The sequence below is a fragment of the Phalaenopsis equestris genome, unplaced genomic scaffold, assembly GCF_001263595.1.
Source record: "Phalaenopsis equestris unplaced genomic scaffold, ASM126359v1 Scaffold000513, whole genome shotgun sequence".
NCBI classification, from domain to species: domain Eukaryota; kingdom Viridiplantae; phylum Streptophyta; class Magnoliopsida; order Asparagales; family Orchidaceae; genus Phalaenopsis; species Phalaenopsis equestris.
Window position 1 is genome coordinate 167532 of NW_018164953.1, and position 21794 is coordinate 189325.

Here is a 21794-nt window from a genome sequence, read left to right on the forward strand (position 1 = left end):
GAGAGCGCCGTCGGCCGCGATTCTTAGGGTCCTTGCCGCTGCTCTCCAACGTTGTTCCATGGGTCGTGGCCTCCATATCATCGACGCTTGTGCGGCTACGACGCGCTTTCCCTGCGCTACCTCGTGCAAAGCGAGGCTGACATTGTTTGGCCCAACGATGCCTTCAAGGGGCATCGCGGCCTCATCGCATCCAACCTCTCATCCTTGGTTCCTAGGGTTTCGGCGAGAGGGAAAAGAAGGTGGTAACTCATTATGATGCCAATAGGCTTCTCGCAGAGAAATATCTATAGGGGGAGTACTTTGACCTTGTCGACATGGACTCTTTTCACAGTGATTCTTTATTTATTAGATCAACCATTGCTACGATCAAGATTGGAGGGTTATTATATTGCAAATCTAAGGATGGTTATTCTTCTGGCGGGCATCGTCCTTTGCAGATCCTTCCCACTGGTTTTTTACACCTGTTTCTTTCACCGGTCTAGCTTCCTAGTTTTCTGCAGTCTGAAGTCCCTAATTTTTTGCAGGTCCCTACCGCTGGAGGTGCAATTTTTCCTGGAGATCCTTCCCGTTGTTTTTTGGCTCGTTCCCTGCAGCAATCCGACTTCCTAGATTCCAGCAGCTCGGCTTCCCTGATTTCCTTTAATTGTCCACATTTCCAGCAGTCTGGCTTCCCTGATTTCCTGCAGCCTTACAACAGCAGTCCTCTCTTACCATTGTTCTACATCCCAGCTGATGTTAGGCTTCTCAAGGGTGATCCCCTCAAGTTCACTAGCGAATCTCTTCTTGTAACTAAAAACCCTAGCGATGAGGTTTTCTCTGTTTCTACCTACAAAAAGAGGGAGCTTAAGAAAGTTGTCATTTCCACTGGTGTCCATACATTTTTTGGCGAGGTTTCCCACCTTGTTGATAGCACCAATCAATTTGGCCATTTCCAGCAGGTTCCCACCGCCATTGGAAATTTCTGCATTTGTTCCATCGTCATTGGCATGCTTGTAGAGATTATAGTCATGTATCCTATCCAACATTGCAAGTACAGGGATGGGACTGACAACCTGTTTGTCCTTCTAGTTGAAGGCATCTCAATCGCCATGCCTAATGCCTTGTCAGCCACTCTGGCTATTGGATCTCATCGGCTATCACAACAAGGTGCAATTATGAAAAGGATTACTATCATAGTTGGGATGCTTGCAAATCCTACAAAGGTCACTGGCACTGTGTCAGCAAAGGTGCTCCTGAGCAAATACTTAACCTATCCAATGGCAGGAAGGATGTTAAGAATAAGGTTCATAAATTTGTTGAAACATGGACTTTAATCTCCTGCTGCTACTATCCAGGATGTTTCTCCTCCAAAATCTTTCCTGCAACAGGTCCTCTGGAGTTTTTTTTTGCATCAGCCTTTCCTTCGAAACTTTTTTTGTCGCAGACCCCCCTCCAAAATTTTTCCCGCAGCTGACAATGCTCCAAAGCCTTTTTCCTGCATCACGCTCTACCTCCGAAGCTTTTTCTTGCAACAAACCTACATCCAGAGCTTTTCCTTTTTCTTTTCTGCAAGTCATACCCTGCAGTTTCTTCTAAAGGTTGTCTAATTCTCTGCAAACTCTCTAACAACATTACCTTTAGAAGCCTTTAACCTGCCTACAGACACTATAGAATTGTAGTTAAAGACAAACACAATCAACTAGAAGTTTGCAATATCCTACAGTTTGTCTATTTTCTTGCAAATTCACCTCCAACATTACCTATATAAGCCTTTTGTCTATCTACAGACATTGCAGAAACTGCAGTCAAAGACAATCACAATTGACTACTTTCCTGCAAACTCCTTTGCAGCATTACTTGTGGGAGTCTTCCACCTACCTACAAATACTGCATGAGCTACAGTCAAAAATAATCGCAGTACGAGATGAAGGCTTCAATTTCTACTTCACGGGATCTCCCTCGCCAATTGTTTGATATTTTCAAATCAAAGTTAAACATTGTTTTCAACCATATTTCAAATTGAGGGGGAGTGTTAGAAGTAGTTATAATAGGAAATAATTTATTCATCTAAGAAGTTATGAAGAATAAATTATTTTCTTAGATTAGGAATTATTTTCTTTCCTATTTTATATTTATTTTTTTGGATTAGAGTTATTTTCTTTCTTATTTTATGTTATTTCCTTTAACTCCAAATAATTAATATGAATTAATTAAATGGAGACATTAGGTGATATACCTTTCCTTTATATTATTTCTTTTTTATTATCTTTCCTATTTTATGATTCATATAAGGGTTATTTATGCCCCTCTCATATCAATAAAAAAATCTCATTTTATTCCGCATTATTATGAATTTCAACAATTTAAGGTGTTGGCCCTGTCACGTTGCATAAGGGTTTTTATTTCTATATGCAATTGTATTTTCTTTCTGTTCTTCTTTGCGTCTGTTTGGGCAAATAGCTCTATGATTTCTCATTTTTTTGCTTGGCCCTTAACAACATCAGCGCGCAACCGAGTGAAGTGAGATATCTTCTTACAGTCTTTCAGATGTGTTTATTTGCCTTTGCTTGTCTTTTTTATCTCTATCTATCTGAGTGTTAGGGATAGAAAATATTATTGTTCCGTGTTTCATTGTGTGGAATAGAGAGATAACAGATTTGAGAATTTTTATATGTTTTCTATTTACTGTTTAGGTGATTGATTTTCTCTCTTCTTAGTAGTTATGATTTTGATCTAAATTTTTTTGTTATAAATTTTATTTTAAAAATTCAAAGAATGCCATAGTTTTTATAATAATTTCGAGCTTATTTCAAGCTAGTTCACGAGCTGAGCTCAACCAGATTTGTGCTTATTTCAAGCTAGTTCACGACCTGTGCTCAAAAAAATTCGACCTAATTTCAAACAAACAAACGAGAAAGCATTTCTGAGCCAATGATGAGTCATTTCGAGCAATTTCAGACAATATCGAGCTAAAAACAAACATACTAATTTTGAGATTATTTCGAACTCGAGCTAATTTCAAATAACCATTACTACAAAGGAGTCGAACATGAAAAACATCTTTGCTCGCTCATGTTCTGCTTGTTTACAACCCTACTTATGTGGCAGCTCTCAGCTTTGCATGCAATCGGGTTCCACTGCGCTTAATGCTTGGTCACACAATTCTATTAGGTCTTTCACATGTCATCACCTCAATTTTGTTTGGGCTCGCATTGTTGTTCGCTCAAGCTCCAAAAGTGATCCATTCAATCGATCCTCTACACTCGCTCTTCACCCTTAGTTACGCATGGGCTTAATGTCCACTTCATTTTTTCTTATTTCCTTCACCTTCCCCTCTTCCTTTCACGTTCTTCCTTCACCTCCCCCTCTTCCTTTCACGTTCTTTGCTATCAAGCGTTCGATTTCCCCTTTCACTCGCTTTCTCATTTATAGTCGCATGAGCCCCTCTTCGCTTCTTGCTTGATTATATTCTTCACCCTGTACCCTCCCCTTAGTCTCCCCATTGCTCGCCTCCCATTCTCCATCTCTCTTAATAATACTAAATGCCATTTCCCAGATTCCCAAGCATTATAATAAGGTTTCTTTCTTTTTTTCTCCCCTTTTTCTTTGAGTTCACGTTCATTACATAATTATCATTGAGATAGATTTGACCCTAATTAGCAGTTTACAAGACCTTTAGACTACATTTCATATGAAGAATCTTGGTGCCCATCTTGATTTTGAATTCTTATACCAGTTCCTCTAGTATTTTTCTGGATTTAATTAGTTTTGTTTAGCCTCAAAATAGCAACCCATATGGATATTTCATTAAATGTAAACAAAAAATATCTAAGACAGGCAATTTTCTTCCTAATCCCACAGCATTTAGACAGATAACAGGCAGCTTAAATTATTTAACAATTACTTGGCCAAGTTCCTACACCGTTCAACAAGTCAATCCATTCACAATCCTCATCACTAACATTTGGCTGCGGTTCTTCAAATTATTCAATATCTTATTGAGATATCAAATATTGATTTGTTCTTTTCACACAAATATACTTTTTTAATCTTGAAGGTTATAGTAAATATGGTTTAGGCTGGATATCCTGAAACTCATCACTCAGTCAATAGATGATATATGCTTCTTAGCGGTCCATTAATCTCATAAAAGAGTTAAACACAGCAAAGAGTGTCTAAAATATCTAATGAATCTGAGTGCCTTGTAATGTCTGCATTACACTCAAAGATTATCAAGATTCATATATTTCGATCAAAATTTGATTTTCCAAATAACAATCCCACTCCACACATGCAGATAATGTGTGACATACAGATTGTTGCCACTATGATTTAGCATGAGCGAATAAAATATAATGAAGATGATCATCACTCAATAGTGAAGATATTTGATGGTATATGTACTTCACTAAGATATTTGATGGTAAATGTACCTTTGATAGAACCAAAAACAAGATAAAGAGCCTTCAACAGAACTAAACGCCATAGAGGAACATCCATAAACATATAACTTGAGAAACTTAGAAAGAAACAGGAGAGGACTAGTTCAGAGAAGGCTAGACAAGGATGAGTTATGATTTAACATGCACAAATGAACAAAAAAGAATACTAGATATAATTATTTTGACCAAAATCATCAGTGAAATATGTTATTCATGATTTAAAAGAAAAATAATAATAATAAGAGAGAAATTTACATACATACAACACAATTCTTATGTATTTACATATCTAACACACAAAGTTTGACATTTACACTTATAACTCCGTGATGCCATAGACTTATGCTTAAAAAGATGTATTTCACTTTTAAAAAGTAGCAATGGTAGTAATTTCCATGTGATGTCAAAGATTTGAGTGGTATGCATGTAAATATGAATATGTTTGAGTGTTAGATATGTAAAAAAAAATAAAAATTGTAAATGCCCCTTAAAAAAACCATATCATCTATAATGCACCGTACTTTCAGATCACCTAAAATCAACCTCATAATAAAAAAATAATGCAAGAAATATAGTCAATCCTAGGTGAGCACTCCTATGATATAAGTTCTAGCTCAAATACTTGATTCTACAATCCATGACAAACGGAAACGAGCCCATGTTTCGATGGTTCACTGAACTACCCTCCAAATTTAAGTCGCATGAAGACACAAATTTATAACTTCGTTTGTTAAACTACAAAAAAAAAAAGATTCCCACTACCAAACTTCTGAAATTCTGGTTTTCCAGTGGAGGTAGATTTCCTTCAAAACACAATGAAAAATTACACTTTCTGATAAAAAATGAAAGTAGCTTACTATTGTAAAGAGGGGCAGGTCAGCACTATATTTTTTTTCAATTAACTGAAAAAATAGCTTCAGAATAGAAACAAATAGCAATTTTCTTGTTCCCCACTTCTAGACTTGGATACAGCCCATGCAAACCTGACCCAACCCAACCAATGCATTCGTGGGCTTGAGTGATTCAACCCAATTCTGGCTTTTTGCGAAAAAAATACTCGTTAATTCTCAGCTTAGGTCACAACCAATCAAATCCGATAAACTTACAACCATATGACAGATTTAACATGTCTATGAAGTTCAAGTAAAACAAGACTGCTACGTGCAAATACAAGCTCACAAGCTTTAAAAAGACCCTACAATCAACTTACCTGTGATTCAAAGGAGCAAAGATAGTTCTGAATGTTCTTAAGATTGTGAATCAACTTATCTTGATCCTGCGGAACAAAAAACATCACATCATTACTTATGCCACTCAATAAAACACAAGAGAATAAAAAGACAGTAATAAAATTAATAAGTCCACATAAATCCACAAAATAGAGGCAAAGCAAACTTTATTTAGTTGAATGTTTGCATAACAAAACTAAGCCATACAATTGATCTGAGAAACTCCAACAAGAAGTTTGCAAAAGAACTTCAAAGACAGTGATAGCCATAAATTGCAAAATGGTAAGAGAGAAAAAAAATCAAAAGCCATAATTCGTCAAAATAATTATTAAAGTGCACTGAATAAATTAACAGAATCCCACTAATTACATGCAGCCAATATCAACATTCTCAAAATTGATCTTTACTACAATCTTCCAACAACTGTCCAAATTTATCTCCCTAACACTTAAATAATCAAAATCCCTCAGAAGTGTTACAACAAGACATATTCTTTGCACAATTTCTTTATTTTCTTTTAATTAGTTGGTAATTCTTTATTTATTTTTTGTGTAATTAATAGCACATGCCAGTGATGATGGTGGTAACTTAATTCATATAGTTTGGCATGACTTCAATCTTTATTCAGTTTTGTGTAAATTTCCACAATGCTAGAGCTAATATGTGTGAATGAAGTACCTAATGCTGTTCTTTGATTTCTGAATTTATTTCCTAGAAATCTATTATTTTTTATGGTTAAAATGAAAAACCTTTGCACGATAATATAATAGTACAATATTACCTGGACGGGACATTTTTCCCCATATGTTCGGGTGGATATCCACTCCTCCAATAATGCCTGCATTCATGGGTAGCCAAAATTATAGTAAGATTAAGTAAAGAGAATAAATATGATTCAAATAAAATCATAATCATTAGCTTTATTCCAACAATTTGGGTCAACTTTATGAATACTCTTAAAAATTATTTTTTTAGCATTACATGAAAAGTTCACTCTATACTGTGCACAACTTCTGCCAATGTTGTCACTGTTATATCAAATTTATTATTCAATCCTTCCATATTGATTATTTCAATTGTCTATATTGGTCTTAGTGGTGCATCTTACCCTTCTGAGACATGCTCGAATCACTTAATTCTAGATCTTCGACTACGCTATCTTCAATGTGTGTTAATTCAATCACCCTTCTGATAAAATCATTTCTCATTCCATCCCAACAAATTTTATCACATATCCATTTTAACATTATGATATTAAATTACTTACACAACCATAAAGTATTACTGGACAGTTAATAACCATTCTTCATTGAAAAATGGAGATAAGATAAAGGATGAATTTGAACGAGTTAGAGAGACATTACCCTGAACAGAGGAACTTGTAATGGCACAATGGTTGGACAAAGAGTTTACAAAGAAAATGAGGAGCAAAGTAAAAGGTTGCGTTGAATTTCTCCCTCTCCCTCTCCCTCTCCCTCTCCCTCTCCCTCTCTCTCTTCCGTGGTGCGGTGACACTCCAATCATAGCAAAGAACTTAAGGCACGCGGATCAAAGCCTTGTATTATTGAATTAATTTCTCCGAGTGCAATCTATATGCTACCCTATATGATCATTGATCCCTTCTTATTCCTCCCACCTTATTTATTTATTTATTCCTATTTTATAATACCTCTTAAGGATGTATATGTATCTCCTCTCTTATACAAAACATAAACAATAAAAAATCTCGATAGTTTTTTCCATTATTTTATTTTCAATAGTTTTATTTATTTATTTAGCTTTCGAAAGTTCAATGCAAGCTTAACAAAGTACCCAAGTTTAAAAGGCAAATCTACAAGCCTCTAAAAGAGTGAAAATTTATATGAGGATATAATTATGATCTAATTAACCAATTTAATTTGCAAGTTTCTAAATAAACATTCTAACAAACATGCAGGAAAAAAAGGTACGTTGGTAGCAACATGTCCATCAAAACTAAAATCAATTATAATAACAATATGACCGAGTCTTCACATCTATTCATTCATGATATTGCATAAAGTAGCTCAATAATAAACCAATTTATACCAAAAATTGTTGAAAACAAAAGACTAGATTAATCGGGTTAACCTTTACTCAGAGGGAGCTTGAAAATAGAGAAAAAAAAATGATAAATAGAACAAAACTAGAGTTTGAATTAAATTTTAATCATTGCCTTAGATATTATTCCTTTTCTTATAGCAATTTTATCGCATTTCAAATCCTAATACTTAGTCATCCAACATCAAGTTTTTTTTTTTCAAAAGAAAAAATACTTCACATTATTTTCGAGAAAATAAAGAAGCTACCAACAATTGCTCTATCCAAAGAGTGAAGTCATGGAGGATGCACGTGCAACAAAACACTAGAACATTTACCATACAAGTCAAAATTAAGATGTATTAGATTTATAACGGCAATCAAATCCCTAGCCATTACTAATCATTATTTCTTTTCTATTAGCTTTTATTCCCTCAATTGAAAACTCTTATTCAGGTCCTTCGAATAGACAATAGTTGTTGTGAGTTTTTCAACTCTATTTTGGGTGAATTCTTGGAGGGCAAGGGCATCCTCCACCAAAGCTCGTGTACGGATACTCCTCAACAAAATGTAGTCGAGAAGAAAAACCGTCACATCCTCGACGTTGCTCGCTCCATTATGTTTCATTCCAATGTCCCAAAACGTTTTTGGAATGATGTCATCTTTATTTCCACCTATCTCATAAACACTCTCCTCGTTTTGAACCCCTTTAACCGTCCCAATGCCATATGCTTCCCTGCCAATCAAGTCTTCTCCACATTAGACCCCAAGATTTTTGGGTGCATTGTCTTTATTTGGAACACTGGCACCAATCGGAGTAAACTTGATCTCATATCCATAAAATATATCTTCTTTGTGTACTCCGCCACTCAAAAAGGGTATTAGTACTTTGATCCTACCACTAAAAAAATCTATTTGAATGTTGACGTCTCATTCTTTTAAAGTGTTCCCTATTTTCCTAGCTAAACCACAAGTAAGAGAGAGCTTTTCTTAGACACTATCCCTTATCATACTCCTATGGATATTCCCTCCAGTGTTCCTGCCACTAAAGAGTCCACTGTTCCGATGAGTGCACCAACCGAGGAGTTCCAGGATCAAGTGAGGCACCATCTCCTTCTCCCACTACTCGTGTTTACGCTAGGCGCACTCGTTACACTGCTCCTACAGTGAACCTGCTGCCTCCTTACAGGACCTTGACTCCAATACAGGCAACATCCTCAGTATGTCCCGAATGAGGTGAGTTCTCCGAATAAGTTATGCAAGCAGAAATGCTCCCTCTATTCTATGGAAAAATAAGTTTTTTTCTGCACTTTATCACCGACCTACAAAGCATTTGCTACTGCCTTGAAGGACTATCAGATCCTAGCTAATATTGAGGTTGTTCATGCTGATCAAGCTTGAAAAATAGCAGTAATGGAGAAGATGAATAACCTTTAGTGGAACCATACATGGGACATCATTGATCTTCCTCAGGGTAAGAAAGCTGTAGGGTGTCAATGGATTTTCGCACCAAGTTCAACTCTGGTAGATTATTTCAACGCAACAAGGCACCGATCATCAAAGAACACTCACAGAACTACAGAGTTGACTATGATGAGACATTTGCTTCAGTGGCTAAGTTAAACACTTCGGGTCATGTTGTCCCTTGCAATATATGCGGATTGGTTTTATTCCATCTAGTTGTCAAGAATGCGTTCTTGAATAGAGAGCTTACAAAAGAGGTAGAAATGTCTCTCCCTCCTAGCTTTGACTCAACTACCTCCAAAGGCCAAGTGTGCAGGCTATGCAAGTCTCTCTATGGGCTAAAGCAATCCCAAGTGTCTGGTTTAGCAAGTTCACAAAAGTGGTTTTGGGCCGTGATTTTACTCTGGCTCAATCGGATCACACTCTCTTCTTCCGGCATTCATCCAATGTTCAAATTGCTATAATTATTCTATGTTTACAATATTGCTCTTATAGAAAACAATCTCCCTGCATTGGAATCCTTGAAAAACATTCTTGTCAAATCCTTTGAAATGAAGGACTTCGGATCTCTCCAGTACTTTATAGGCATGGAAATAACATTTCTTATCTCAGCGCAAATGTGTGGTTGATCTCTTCACAGAAAACAATCTTTTTCTGTACAAATCAGTTGTTGTCTCAATGGATCCCAATAAAAAATTATCTAACATTCTCAATGTTTTGTCTGTCAACAAGGCTCACTACGAGAGCCTTATGGGGAAACTCACTACCCCACCCACACTCGCCCCGACATATGCCACGTAGTTGGTATACTGAGTCAATTCATGCATGACCCCTATGAAAATCATCTTCAAGTTGCCCGCCCACCAGATTCTCCACTATTTAAAAAATACACTGGGCTCAGGTTTGTTTTTTCTCTCATCACACTTCTCGGTCTATTATTGTGTATAAAGATGTTGATTGAGTCGGGTTGGTTCATGACCGACGTTCCACTTCGGGTTTTTGCTCATTTATATGGAAAAATCTAGTCACATGGAAAAGTAAAAACAAGTCTGTGGTTGCCCAAAACAGTGTTGGAGTTAAATTTTGGTCCATGTCCTGGAGGATGAAGAGTCTGGTTAGGCATCATGCTCCGTGAACTTCGTATGCCAACCTCTGCCCCGCTGCAATTATTATGTGATAATAATTCCGCCATCATCATTGCTCACAATCCAGTTCAGCGTGATCGTAACAAACATATTGAGATTGACAGACTCTTCATTAAGGAATAGATTGAGTACGAGAAAATTTGTATTCATCTTGCGTCATCCAGTGGTCAACTAGCGAATATCCTCACCAAGAATCTTCCCCATCCATTGCTCAATGACTTCAAATCCAAATTGAATATGATTAACGTCTATTCTTCAACTTGATGGAGAGTATTAGATTTATAAGGACAATCAAATCTCTAGCCGTAATCATTTTTTATTTCTTTCTTATTAGCTTTTATTCCCTTATTATGTATTTCCTTTTTACTTTATTCTATTTTATTTATTTCCTATTTGGTTTATTATGTGTTATTTCTTTCTTTTCTAGTGTCTATTGTAATTGGGTTTAAATACCCCTCATTTCATCAATAAAATTAAACTACTCTATTCCAAATCTCAACAAAATATCAAATAAAATTATGATAAATCAAAGTATCCAAATGTGTCGTTACTTGGTTATAATCAATATGATTTCATCCCACTATAATCTTTTAGCAAGTTCCATTCTACATTTAAGAAAAATATTTTCCAAAACATTTGACCAAAACTTTAAAAGCATAAAAATATAGGGAATTTTCCCCCTACTTGGATGAAAATCAATGTAAATTAATCAATATATCTGAATGACAGATCATATCAAAATGTGATAGGTTTAAACACATCAACCAATTATATGGTTAGGTAAAATTGAAAAGTATCTAGCTAAAACTGTGCCATTAAAGGGTCATTGCATTCTGTAAAATTGAAATTTGCCGATTATGCTATATAGGCTCTATGGTCGAATGACATATAAGTTGCTAACAAACTAGTAGATTGCGGTAGAAATGTGATGCTTAAAAGGTTGTATGGCAAGAGGAACTCAGTTAAAAGACAAATAAATAAAAACTAAATCCAATTTATATCCTCCACCCAAACCCACATAGTAATCTTAAGAGTCTATTTCACATTCCAGACCCAAGTACAGATTGAAAACTTGAATTATGTCATAGCTTGACATAAATCCCCTGCAAAGAATCAGAAGTTCATTGAAAATTGCATAACTCGTCCCCAGTAAATAACTTCCCTTGGATTTCACTCTCTCTTCCTTCTGTAAACGGCAAGAACTCTTCTGTTTTGGTCTCCCCATAGCTATATTGCAACTTCCCTTCTCGACTTCTGCTTAAACAAAATGTAGTAGAATTGTTGTGTTTTTTAAGAAAAGTATCACAAGGGCTTAAATAATTGCCTGCTGCTTGAATTCTAGGATCTACAGGAAGAAACTGCAGAAGAAAGAAGCCTATGTTCTCTGAAAAACAAAAAGACCAATAGTTGAGAGGTTTCTAGAGGCTACTCATAGTGAATGCCGGTAAAAGATGGAGACAGGAAAAGAAAATGAGAGTCAAAATTTAAAAGAAATTCATAATGAATTGATTTGTGAGATTCGAAGTCTGCTGAAAAGAGAAAAAAGGAAGGTCCAAACACACTTTGGAGTGATCCACATACACTTCTTAGATCCAATGAACACCTATATCAACAATACAATTACAAAGAGCATGGATTATATCTATAAGAAATAGTATTGCAAAGACAAGGACAAACTTTAATGTAAATATAATCATATCAAAACCAACAAACTTTAAATTTAATCCTATACTAACGTAAGAGAAAATAATACCCAAGAAAATAATTCAAATGTAAAAATTAGAAGATATTCAAAAAAAAATATCAAGGGCTTAGAAAGAGTTGGAATCAAGTCGATTCATATATATATTTTAGCTTGGATTAGCTTTTGGTGTCGCCTATGGCCACTTAGGCTCTTATGAATTGAATTAGCCTATGTGAAGGCCAATATTGCAACACCTATTTCTAGGCAAAATTATGATAGGAAATAATTTGAAGTTGGACCTCATACACCCTAACTTGGCTCTACAATCCAAGGAAAACAATTCCCACAAAAACCCATAACATAAGCAACCTAAATAATGCCAAATTTATAAGAAAAAATATAACAATTTTATCCTAATTCAATCTTATTGAAGCTTGATAAATCTAGATAACAATCTCATTGAGATATAACAAGGATTCAAGTTCGGCCAATCCCTCTAAAAATAACCTCAAGGTTAGAGCCCTTATGTCCCTCAATGGCTCTCTGCTCTTTGAAACGTGGATCATAAGGCATATTTGATGGGCACAAAACCATCTATTAGCTAAGGTCGACTTAAATTAGTCTCCTCGGACAAACTTCACCTTAGGTTTATAAGGTCTCGTTAGACGAAGCAACCCATAAATGCTAACAAGATCCTTCGGTCATGTTGGGTTGAATACCTCCTCTGACTAAGTAAATTGGGGTTCATGACAACCCGAGATAATGGAACCATAGGAACTTAAACCGGTGTGCCATCATTTCCCCAACATAATACTTTTAAGCTCAAAGTGATAAATTCTTAGTTTCAATCAAGTTTGTAAATTCAAATTCTAAATTGTTGTTACTATAAGTTGAGTAATCAGTGTCTTAATGGCAAATCTTAATCGAAAGTGCTCTCTCATTATCAGGAGAGATAATTAACCACCCATTAAACCACAAATAAAAAAATTCTCCCGATGGTGAAATCTCTAGATAGTGTCTTATCTATAATTTCATTTGTGTTCTGAAAATTTAGCCTGGAACCACAAGTAAACTCTTGTCATTTATATTTCAAGAGGGGTCAGGGCAACAAATTATTAAAGCCAGCACACAAAAAATGTAGAGTATTTTAAATGCACTATTTTTAAGTTATTGTGCATTTATCTAACAAAACAAAAAAAAAAAAAAATAGCTTCCCCGCATTTACTTTACAGGCAACCAAACAACCATTAGTAAATGCAATCAAAATTCACAACATTCAATTTTACTCTACATTTAAGGGTTTTTTGGTTGAAGTTTTAATCTACATTTTACTCTACATCCAATTTTCAAAATACACAACATTTTACTCTACATCCAAAAAACCATACCTTCACAACTTTTTACTCTACATCTAAGCAAACCATACCTTGGTTGAAGTTTTACTCTGCATTTAGCACTTCGAAAACTCTAATCTGGAGTCCTTATGTTAGAAGAATTTCAATCCTCCGTGATCAAAACTTCAACAAAGGTATGGTTTGCATTCCAACCTCCCACATATCAACTTGTCTTTAGCAACTAAGGTTTTAAGAAGTTTCTAACAGATTTTTTAAATTTTATTTGGAAACTACAACTTTGAGAGCCTCCAAGCCCATGGAGCTTCAAAACATCTTATCTTTATAAGACTCCTAGATTATAGCTCCCTGTCTTCCTATTTGCTTAACTAAAAACCCAAAGTCATATCTTTGGAGTATAATTGGCTTGGCTTTATTTTGATGGTAATACCTCCTCTTTCTAAAAAAATAGAAAAGGCACTCGCTTCTTGTCCTACTTTTGCATGAGATGGTAAGAATTTAACTCTTTGAGTTCATCATTAACATAAGGCTTCTCCCCCATTGCCCTTTTGGAAGGCATTTTTTTTCTTTTGGATGTCATCGAGTAGTTGAAGGTACATCTTTTCGTAAGTGTATATAGCTTGGTTACTCAATCTTTTTCACCTTCATAAAGACCATTTTAAATTGTCTGCAAATAAAAGATACCTCATGTTAAGGTCTTTCGTTGTAGAAGACTTCCCTACTCAAATTTCTCTTTTTCTTCTTATAAACAGCAAGAACGGCTCTCTGTTTTGCTCTCTCAAGAATGAAACTACCCTCATCATGCCTAACTTTTAACAAAGAAAAATTGATTTGTTATTTTTTACATCTTGTTTTGCTTAAAAAAGCATGCAGGTAATATTTATAGGTGCTACACAGCAATGGCAACAATGGCTACAGTGCCAGTTGGCTTGGTGGTGAATACTAGTGAATTATAGCTTCTGCAGGGGCAGCACTGGCGACAGCAGTGTAATACGGCTGGAAGAAAGGAAAAATGAAGAATTGCGGGATACTTTATGATGAATTTCATTGCATTATGACATGCAAATGAATAGGAAAAATTATAACATAAATAACTAAAATTAAAACTCATCACTAACTTAAATTTGCAATCCAAGAGACTAAATTTCAAACAAACTCCCGAATATAAACAACCAATATTCAAATAATAACCAATTTAACAAGAAATTTAAGAACAAAATAGAGCAAATTTTATCCTTATCCGATCTTATAATAAGGAAGCTTGATCTCCTACATCTGTCAACTCATATAGATTCCGAGTGAGGTCTTCTTCAATCTTAAAGGTATGACCTAGAAATCACCACCATCAGCAATCTTTATTGAGGAATCAAATCATCTAAAATCAACTAACCTGATCTTCTACTGCCTTCATAATCTGAACGCCATATCCATTTACTTTTTTTCTCTGATGAGAAGGGTACCCAATTTTTCTATCAAAACAAGGGGTCATTTACATACATAGTACACAATTCTTATGTATTTACATATATCGCACAAACATTCATATGTACACACATAGCACTCTAATCTTTAATAACACATCAAAAATAGCATTATTATCACTTTTTAAAAGTTAAATACACATTTTCATACATAGGTTTAAAGTATTAAAATGCTATATATGTAAGTATGAAAGTTTAGGTGTTCGATATGAATGCATAAACTTGAATGGTCGGGATTTAAATTTCCCAAAAAAAAATAAAAAAAGAAATGACATGATGATTGTAAATTGTTACAACACACAAAGGGCATCCAGTATACATAGACAATATTCCAACAGAAATTTGTACAACGATTCAACGAAATAAACTAGGTGAATGCCTGCATTTATTTGAAACTACTAAATGAATTAGGAAATAAATAATAGCGTGAGAATAACTATTCAAATTTGAGAATCATCTAAGAATATGAATGATAAGAAACACTGATTCATAAAATAGACCCCAAATAGTTGGGATACTGCTAACGATGATGAAGATCTAAGAAATAAATGAAACAAATACCTTGTGATCAAATTCAGCCATTTTTAACACTATAGGAACAATAATAGGATCAACAGCAGGCTTCACTTTATTCACAGGATAATTGTTTCTAATATCTGAATCTTTTGGACCTTCATCTGTAGTAATCACAGAAAGTATGTCAGAAAAATCAATAGAAAACCACAATTTGTTGGAACATATACTGCAAAAATAAAATAAAGTAAAACAAGATTGAGGAGTATGATAGAAAAGAAAAACCTTTTTCTCCATTATTTGAGTCTTTATGTCTCAGATTCTCTGGACATTTTTTATTATCCAAAATCTGGGGAATAGAATTGTTGATCTCAATGCCTTCCCTTTCATATGAGCAATCCTTATTTTCCTTATCTATGCTTGTTGAGTTGAGTTCACTGGTGGAAACATTTTTCATCTTTTCTTCAGCAGAAAAATCACCATTGGCATTTCCATGTACTTCGTTCTCGTTATGAACAGTAGAGATTTCTCTTTTCTCTTCATCTATTAGATAGATGCTTGGATCCAAATGAATTCCCTGTAAAAATTAAAGTTGTAATCTGAATAATAAAACATTAAAAATAAACCAAGGAAGAAAGTAGAATTACAGTGGAGAGGTTTTAATAGTTCTCATATACAAAAAAATATGCAGCCATAATAATTTGTCAGCCAACTTTGCATGCAATGATTAGGCCTGGAGTATTATTTTATAATGCTATTCAGCTAAAGTTAAGACTTCCAACTGAAGGAGATCCTCCTTTCTTATAAGAAAATTCAGCTTCTGATCGGTGAAGTAGCAAATCTTAAATATCTTGGTGGCAGAGTGAAGTTTCTTCTTAATATTCAGAAAGAACTTGTCAGAAATCATAGAAACAATCTCCAAATTCCTCAAGTTGACAATCATAGAAAATGGAAAGCAACATTGAAACCCATAACAGATTAGAGTTCGCATAAACAAGGCATCAACATGATCACTTTCAAGAACATCAAAGATCGCCGAGGTTCATGGCAGGGAGTTCTGATTTCGAAAAGTTATCATAAAAGTAAATTGGAAAGGCAAAAAAAATTTATGGAAGGATGAAATCGGCTGCCCAAATGATATAAATAGAGCCCAACTCAAGGGCAGCAAATGAACCAAATGTTTGAAGAGCTACTCGCAGATGAACTTGGTTAAAGCAGGTTCATGATCATTTAATTAACTAAAAGAACAAACTTAAACACTTGCATGATGCTTTAGTTATTAAATGCATAAGTTTGAATAGATTTTTGCTCAATTCATTTATGATCATGAATAGTATCGCTTAAAGCTCATAAATAAGTTCATTAAAAAGCTCGATATACAACTCAACTAAGACTCGATATAATACTCAAAATTGAGATTTAATTAAGTAATTAACCATTGATGCGTATAAAAGTATATGTGCAACATAAATAAAAATATATGCATATTAAATAATTTCAAAAATAGGCATTAGATTTTTTTTCCAATAGAAATTCTTGAGTATTTATTAAAATGCTTAGGAATATTTTAGGAATATTAAAAGATGTTGGGTAAGGCTAGAAAGATATTTTTGGCACTAACTACTCTCAAAATGGTCAATAGAAGTTCAAGTCATTAAATGGTTTTGTGGATCTATTTTTAGAATTAAATGAATAAGTGGAAGCATAACATGATATCCCCACTACAAATGCTTTCTAGTCCGTTGCTTATGAAGTTTAAATGACAAGGCTCTATCACCAAACCCAATTGCTAGAGCAGCATAACCTATAACCAAGGGCCATGCAGGATCTTGCAAGTGTGTCAAAATCACCGTGTGAACAAGCTTTAAAGAAGATTTAATATGTTACTAAAAAATTTCATAAAATTAATCCCCATGATATAAAAACTAATTAATTTAAAATCTCAATTTTTAAGGTTAAAAAGTTTAGCTCAACAAAGCAAGTTTATTTTTCCAAATGAACTGCATGTTTAAAACTCATTGTTTTTACCCAAATAAGATCTTCTTTTAAAGCTCAAAAATCATAAAATAAAAAAACTTGATCTGAGCTCTAACCAAGCTCGAAAAAACAAGATTTTAAAAGAACCAAAATTGACAGCACAAAAAAAAGCTCAAATTGAGCTTGAGCAAGGTTTTCGTAATCATACTCCAGCTTGAACAGCCACCTGCTCGGCTTGACTCTGTTTGCAGCCCTACCCATCTCTTTCTATATATTCACCTATCTTTAATGGTAAAAGTTTCACTAAATACTGAGAAAAATGCTGGAAGGTTGAAATTTCCCAATATTAATGATATAGATAATGTTCTAGCAAATGCAAATGAAAATTGAGGATTTAGAAAGTCAACTCTAAATAGTTAATGAAAAACTAAAAAAATATTATGATACCATAATCCCTAATACATATAATAATAAAACCAAAGACTTTATCGAATACTTGTATCTCAAAATAAAAATAAGAAGAAAGAACAACACTTCAAATTTTTGTTGAAAAAATGTGGAGTTTTTTGCAAGTTATTTTCAGAGACATTTCCATAAATATATTTTAGCAACAAAAAGAAGATTGTAGTAGAAAATTTCTACAAGGATTTGTTCATGAACAAAGACGTAAACAAATTCATGTAGTCATTTAATCGCACTTCTCATTATAAAGCTTAATTATGTTATCAGCATAAAAAACCTTTCTAATTCTTGACACTATACATATAAATATGCACATAGATAGAGCTCTATTTTTCAATCCCTATTCTCAATTTATTTTTCTTCTATATTCATTCCTTCTGTTTTCCATTTTCTATCTAAAAAACTTTTTCCCATCTATTTCTTTTGAGTGCCTTATTCATTACTTTGAGTGCTAAAGAGTATTAATTTTAATTTACATAAGTTTTTTTCACAACTTCTAGCCATATTATCTTTAACTTACCATTTTTATTCGTCAATTAATAGCCAAAAACTCAGCTTATAAGTGCAGCTTTTACTCACAATATAGCCCAAACCACCTAAACACAATGTACACATTTTTTATTCGTAGGTTACTCTTACTCCATCATCCCCCTAATGTAATCCTCTAGTTGTTCTTCCTAATTTTACCAGTACATTCATCTCAGAAGTCTAATTTTCACCACAATATTTTTATTGTTTCCAACCATTATATTCAATAGTCAATCTAATTGCAATTTTATGAATTTTTCTAAATATATAGAACTTTTATTAAGCTACAAACCGTCTCTTCCACTCACAAATAATTTTTTTCTGTGAAAGAATTAAGAAACTAAAAATTGATTTTCACCTATATTATAAAAGATGTACACTCAGTCCATCTATCACCTCCTCCAACCTTCCCACACTACCCATTATGTCCCTCTCTACCTCCTACCCTTTCTCTCTCTATAAATCTCACCGACAAACTCACATAAATTGCTCACGATTTTCTTTCATTCCTAAACTCAAACAAAGATGCTTCAAAGTTAAAAAATTCATTTGAGTATAAAGAAAACAATAACAACTTTAAGAGCCGTTTGAGAAAGTGGTGGGGCTTCGTTCCATTTAGAGAACGACAGCAAAACGTAAAGGTTTTTTTGGTACATCGCCGTCAATGCACGATGCGTTGACCACAACCGCATTTTGTTGTTGTTTCAAAACGCCAAATCTACAATTGCTTCCGGCCAGCCACCGAGTGTTCTATTATTTGAAAAATTGAAAAGTTCAAAATAGTCTCGACAGTAAATCCCCGTAGCCGGCGCGAAGTCCGTGGTTTGTGAAGAGTGCGTCGCGGCGGAGGAAGGATGGTCGGATGATTTCCAATGCTATGTGTACAATGTTGGGATTCCATTCTATGGTGGAGTCGGAGAAGATGGTCTTGACAAGATTTTAAGCGTGCACAACTCAATTACGGTAGGCTTCTGTTTTATCTTGAAATGGTCGGAGGAGAACATCCATTTTTATGTAAAATCTTGAAAGGCTGGAGATAATGATACTTTTTCTGTAATATCTCGAAAAGGGAGGGAAATTCACATTTGCAAAAGCTGCAATGAAGGAGCACGGAAGCCATGAAAAAGGAGGAAGAAATGATGGTGCGGCTGTGGAAAATTTAGTCTTTCACTTTTGTAAAAGCTGAAGAAAGATTTGGTATTGAAATGAGATATTCAGTTCAGAAATAATGTTTTTATATTGCTGTTTTTTATTTTTAATTACACTTAAAAGAACTTTTTTGAAAGACAAAGTGGTCCCAAATGAAGCCTAAGAATTCATCTCTCTTTAACGCCAAGAAAAATTCCTCCAATACTTTTTCGAAGTGATGCTAGAAATTCTAGCACAATCCAAAGCTAATCTCAAGTTTATAAGAATGTTACTAGTCACCAACATATTTTGCCAGTCGTGTATGAATAGACTACAAGCAACCTCTTCCTAAGATCAATACTTATTATAAAGCTCAAGTACTACCGTACAGTTGAACACTAAAAAATAGTATTATTGATGTAGAGATGTGATTAATGTTCTAAGATATCTTTAGACATACAAAAAAAAAAAAAAAAAAAAAAAAAAAAAAACACTACTAGAATCATATACAAATGGTGCACCCAGTACACATGATTATCTTCCATCTAGCAAAATTGTTTACATTTTGTTCAATGTGCATAAAGTTAAATAATGTTCTGCAAACTTCATATTCTACTTGGAAAATAATAAACATGTGGAAATCAACCTCAATAATAATAGGCTTCCCATCTTTCATTGCCTTCTTCAAATCACCAGCCAAGCCTAACAAAATAGTAGTTCAGTATTTAGTTCAGGAAAGGACATAAGAAAACTAAACACTGAGAAAAAATGAGTGACACCTTTCACTCAAAAGTAGCATACTAATGAGGCTAATAGCTAAAAGTCATCGGAATGATATAATAGAAGAAAAGCTTTGCATTTACCTTTCCTCACAATTCTACACTCCCTACAGAATTCTGTAATGAGTTCTTCTGAGGAATTAAATTCCCGTGCCCAGACTGGTGTACCAGCTAAGGGAGCACTGCATAAAACATGCAAAATGAATATTTACCAAGTTATTCATCACTGTAGGCTGAACGACAAATAAGAGACAAAACTGCAACTTCAGAGAAAAAAGAATGTATTAGACACTAGCACGAATGGAACAAACCAAAAGGATTTGAAAAAATAGCCTCTTTTATTTTCCATGTTAATATTAATTTCATTCGAGAGAAGTGTCTAAAGACAAAATTAGTGCTATCATAAACTTTGGGACTAAAATAACCCCCTACAAAGAGTCGGGAGACCATTTTGGCAAATTACTCAATTTCATTCTATATCCATGTTTGAATTTCCATGCTTTAACTTTCTATTTTATTCGTATGAGTTTAACGTCTTTACGGAGTCTGCTTCTTCCTGTTGAGTCAGTTCCAAATGTCGATCCCTTCCCTACCCAAAATGGGTAAAAGATTTTGAATCCCGGGAAATATTCTAGGCGTAGATTATATAGAATTTTTTTGATGTAAATTATATTACTGTTATAACAAACCATGACTTCTATCTAAAAGGCATCACCTCCACAATTGTAACACTAAAAAAATAGTAAATTTCGTGTGGTTATGGATGCAGAAATTATCTCCAAACCATATAAAATCTATGTTGTAGGTGATCTTCTGAGGCTATATCCTTTAGTCTTCCATTTTTATCTTAATAGGGTGTTAAATTCTGTGCTTGATTGCAAGAAACTTACTAGCCATTCCTTCAGAGTATAAATCTTTTAATTCAAGTCCAATACCTTAGTATTATATATTCCATACATATACACATACATATATATACATACATTTGTATATATACCTATATATACATACATTTGTGTGTGTGTGTGTGTGTAGATATATAGATATATATATACACACACATATGTATACATGTATGTATTCCCTAGATATATCATATTTTAAGTCATGATGAAAAGTTTCAGAAAATGAAAAATTAAAGAGGGCATTAGTCATATATAACAGCATGTCCTAACTTGAAATGGAGAAGTAATCAAGATAAACGTAACTCAGTTGATGTCCGCAGTAACTCGTATACCATATCTGTCTGTGCAATGATAAAAATTAGTTGCAAATCATTTTATTAAGAAGAAAAAAAACACAATTCAACAGATTACTTGTAGAAAAAACCTTCACCTGTAACACATTGGGCAAGTTAAGCCGTTGCGCAAGTTGCGTGGAGATTGTGGATTTTCCCGTGCAAGCCGTTCCACACACGAGAATAACTAAAGGCACTCGTTGGTGATGAAATCTATACCGCGATTAAGTAGAAACCAAGTTTAAAATATCATAGTAAGGCTTTCCATATGCTAAAACATTTCATAAATAATACAAAAAAGGGGGAATTTACATATATATATATATATATATATAT

The 21794-nt window shown here is 34.1% G+C and overlaps 1 protein-coding gene across 2 annotated transcripts in view; it reads right to left on the reverse strand.

Annotated features, from left to right (window-relative positions):
* LOC110028504 overlaps positions 1-21794 on the reverse strand; it is a 43060-nt gene that overhangs the window by 4674 nt on the left and 16592 nt on the right. For both annotated transcript variants that reach the window (XM_020730379.1, XM_020730380.1), the window contains exons 6-13: positions 21557-21671; positions 21430-21467; positions 20306-20403; positions 20089-20144; positions 15633-15924; positions 15396-15511; positions 6432-6488; positions 5632-5697 (exon numbers count right to left, since the gene is read on the reverse strand). In XM_020730379.1, the coding sequence (XP_020586038.1) occupies positions 5632-5697; positions 6432-6488; positions 15396-15511; positions 15633-15924; positions 20089-20144; positions 20306-20403; positions 21430-21467; positions 21557-21671 (838 nt within the window). The remainder of the gene's footprint in view (positions 1-5631; positions 5698-6431; positions 6489-15395; positions 15512-15632; positions 15925-20088; positions 20145-20305; positions 20404-21429; positions 21468-21556; positions 21672-21794) is intronic.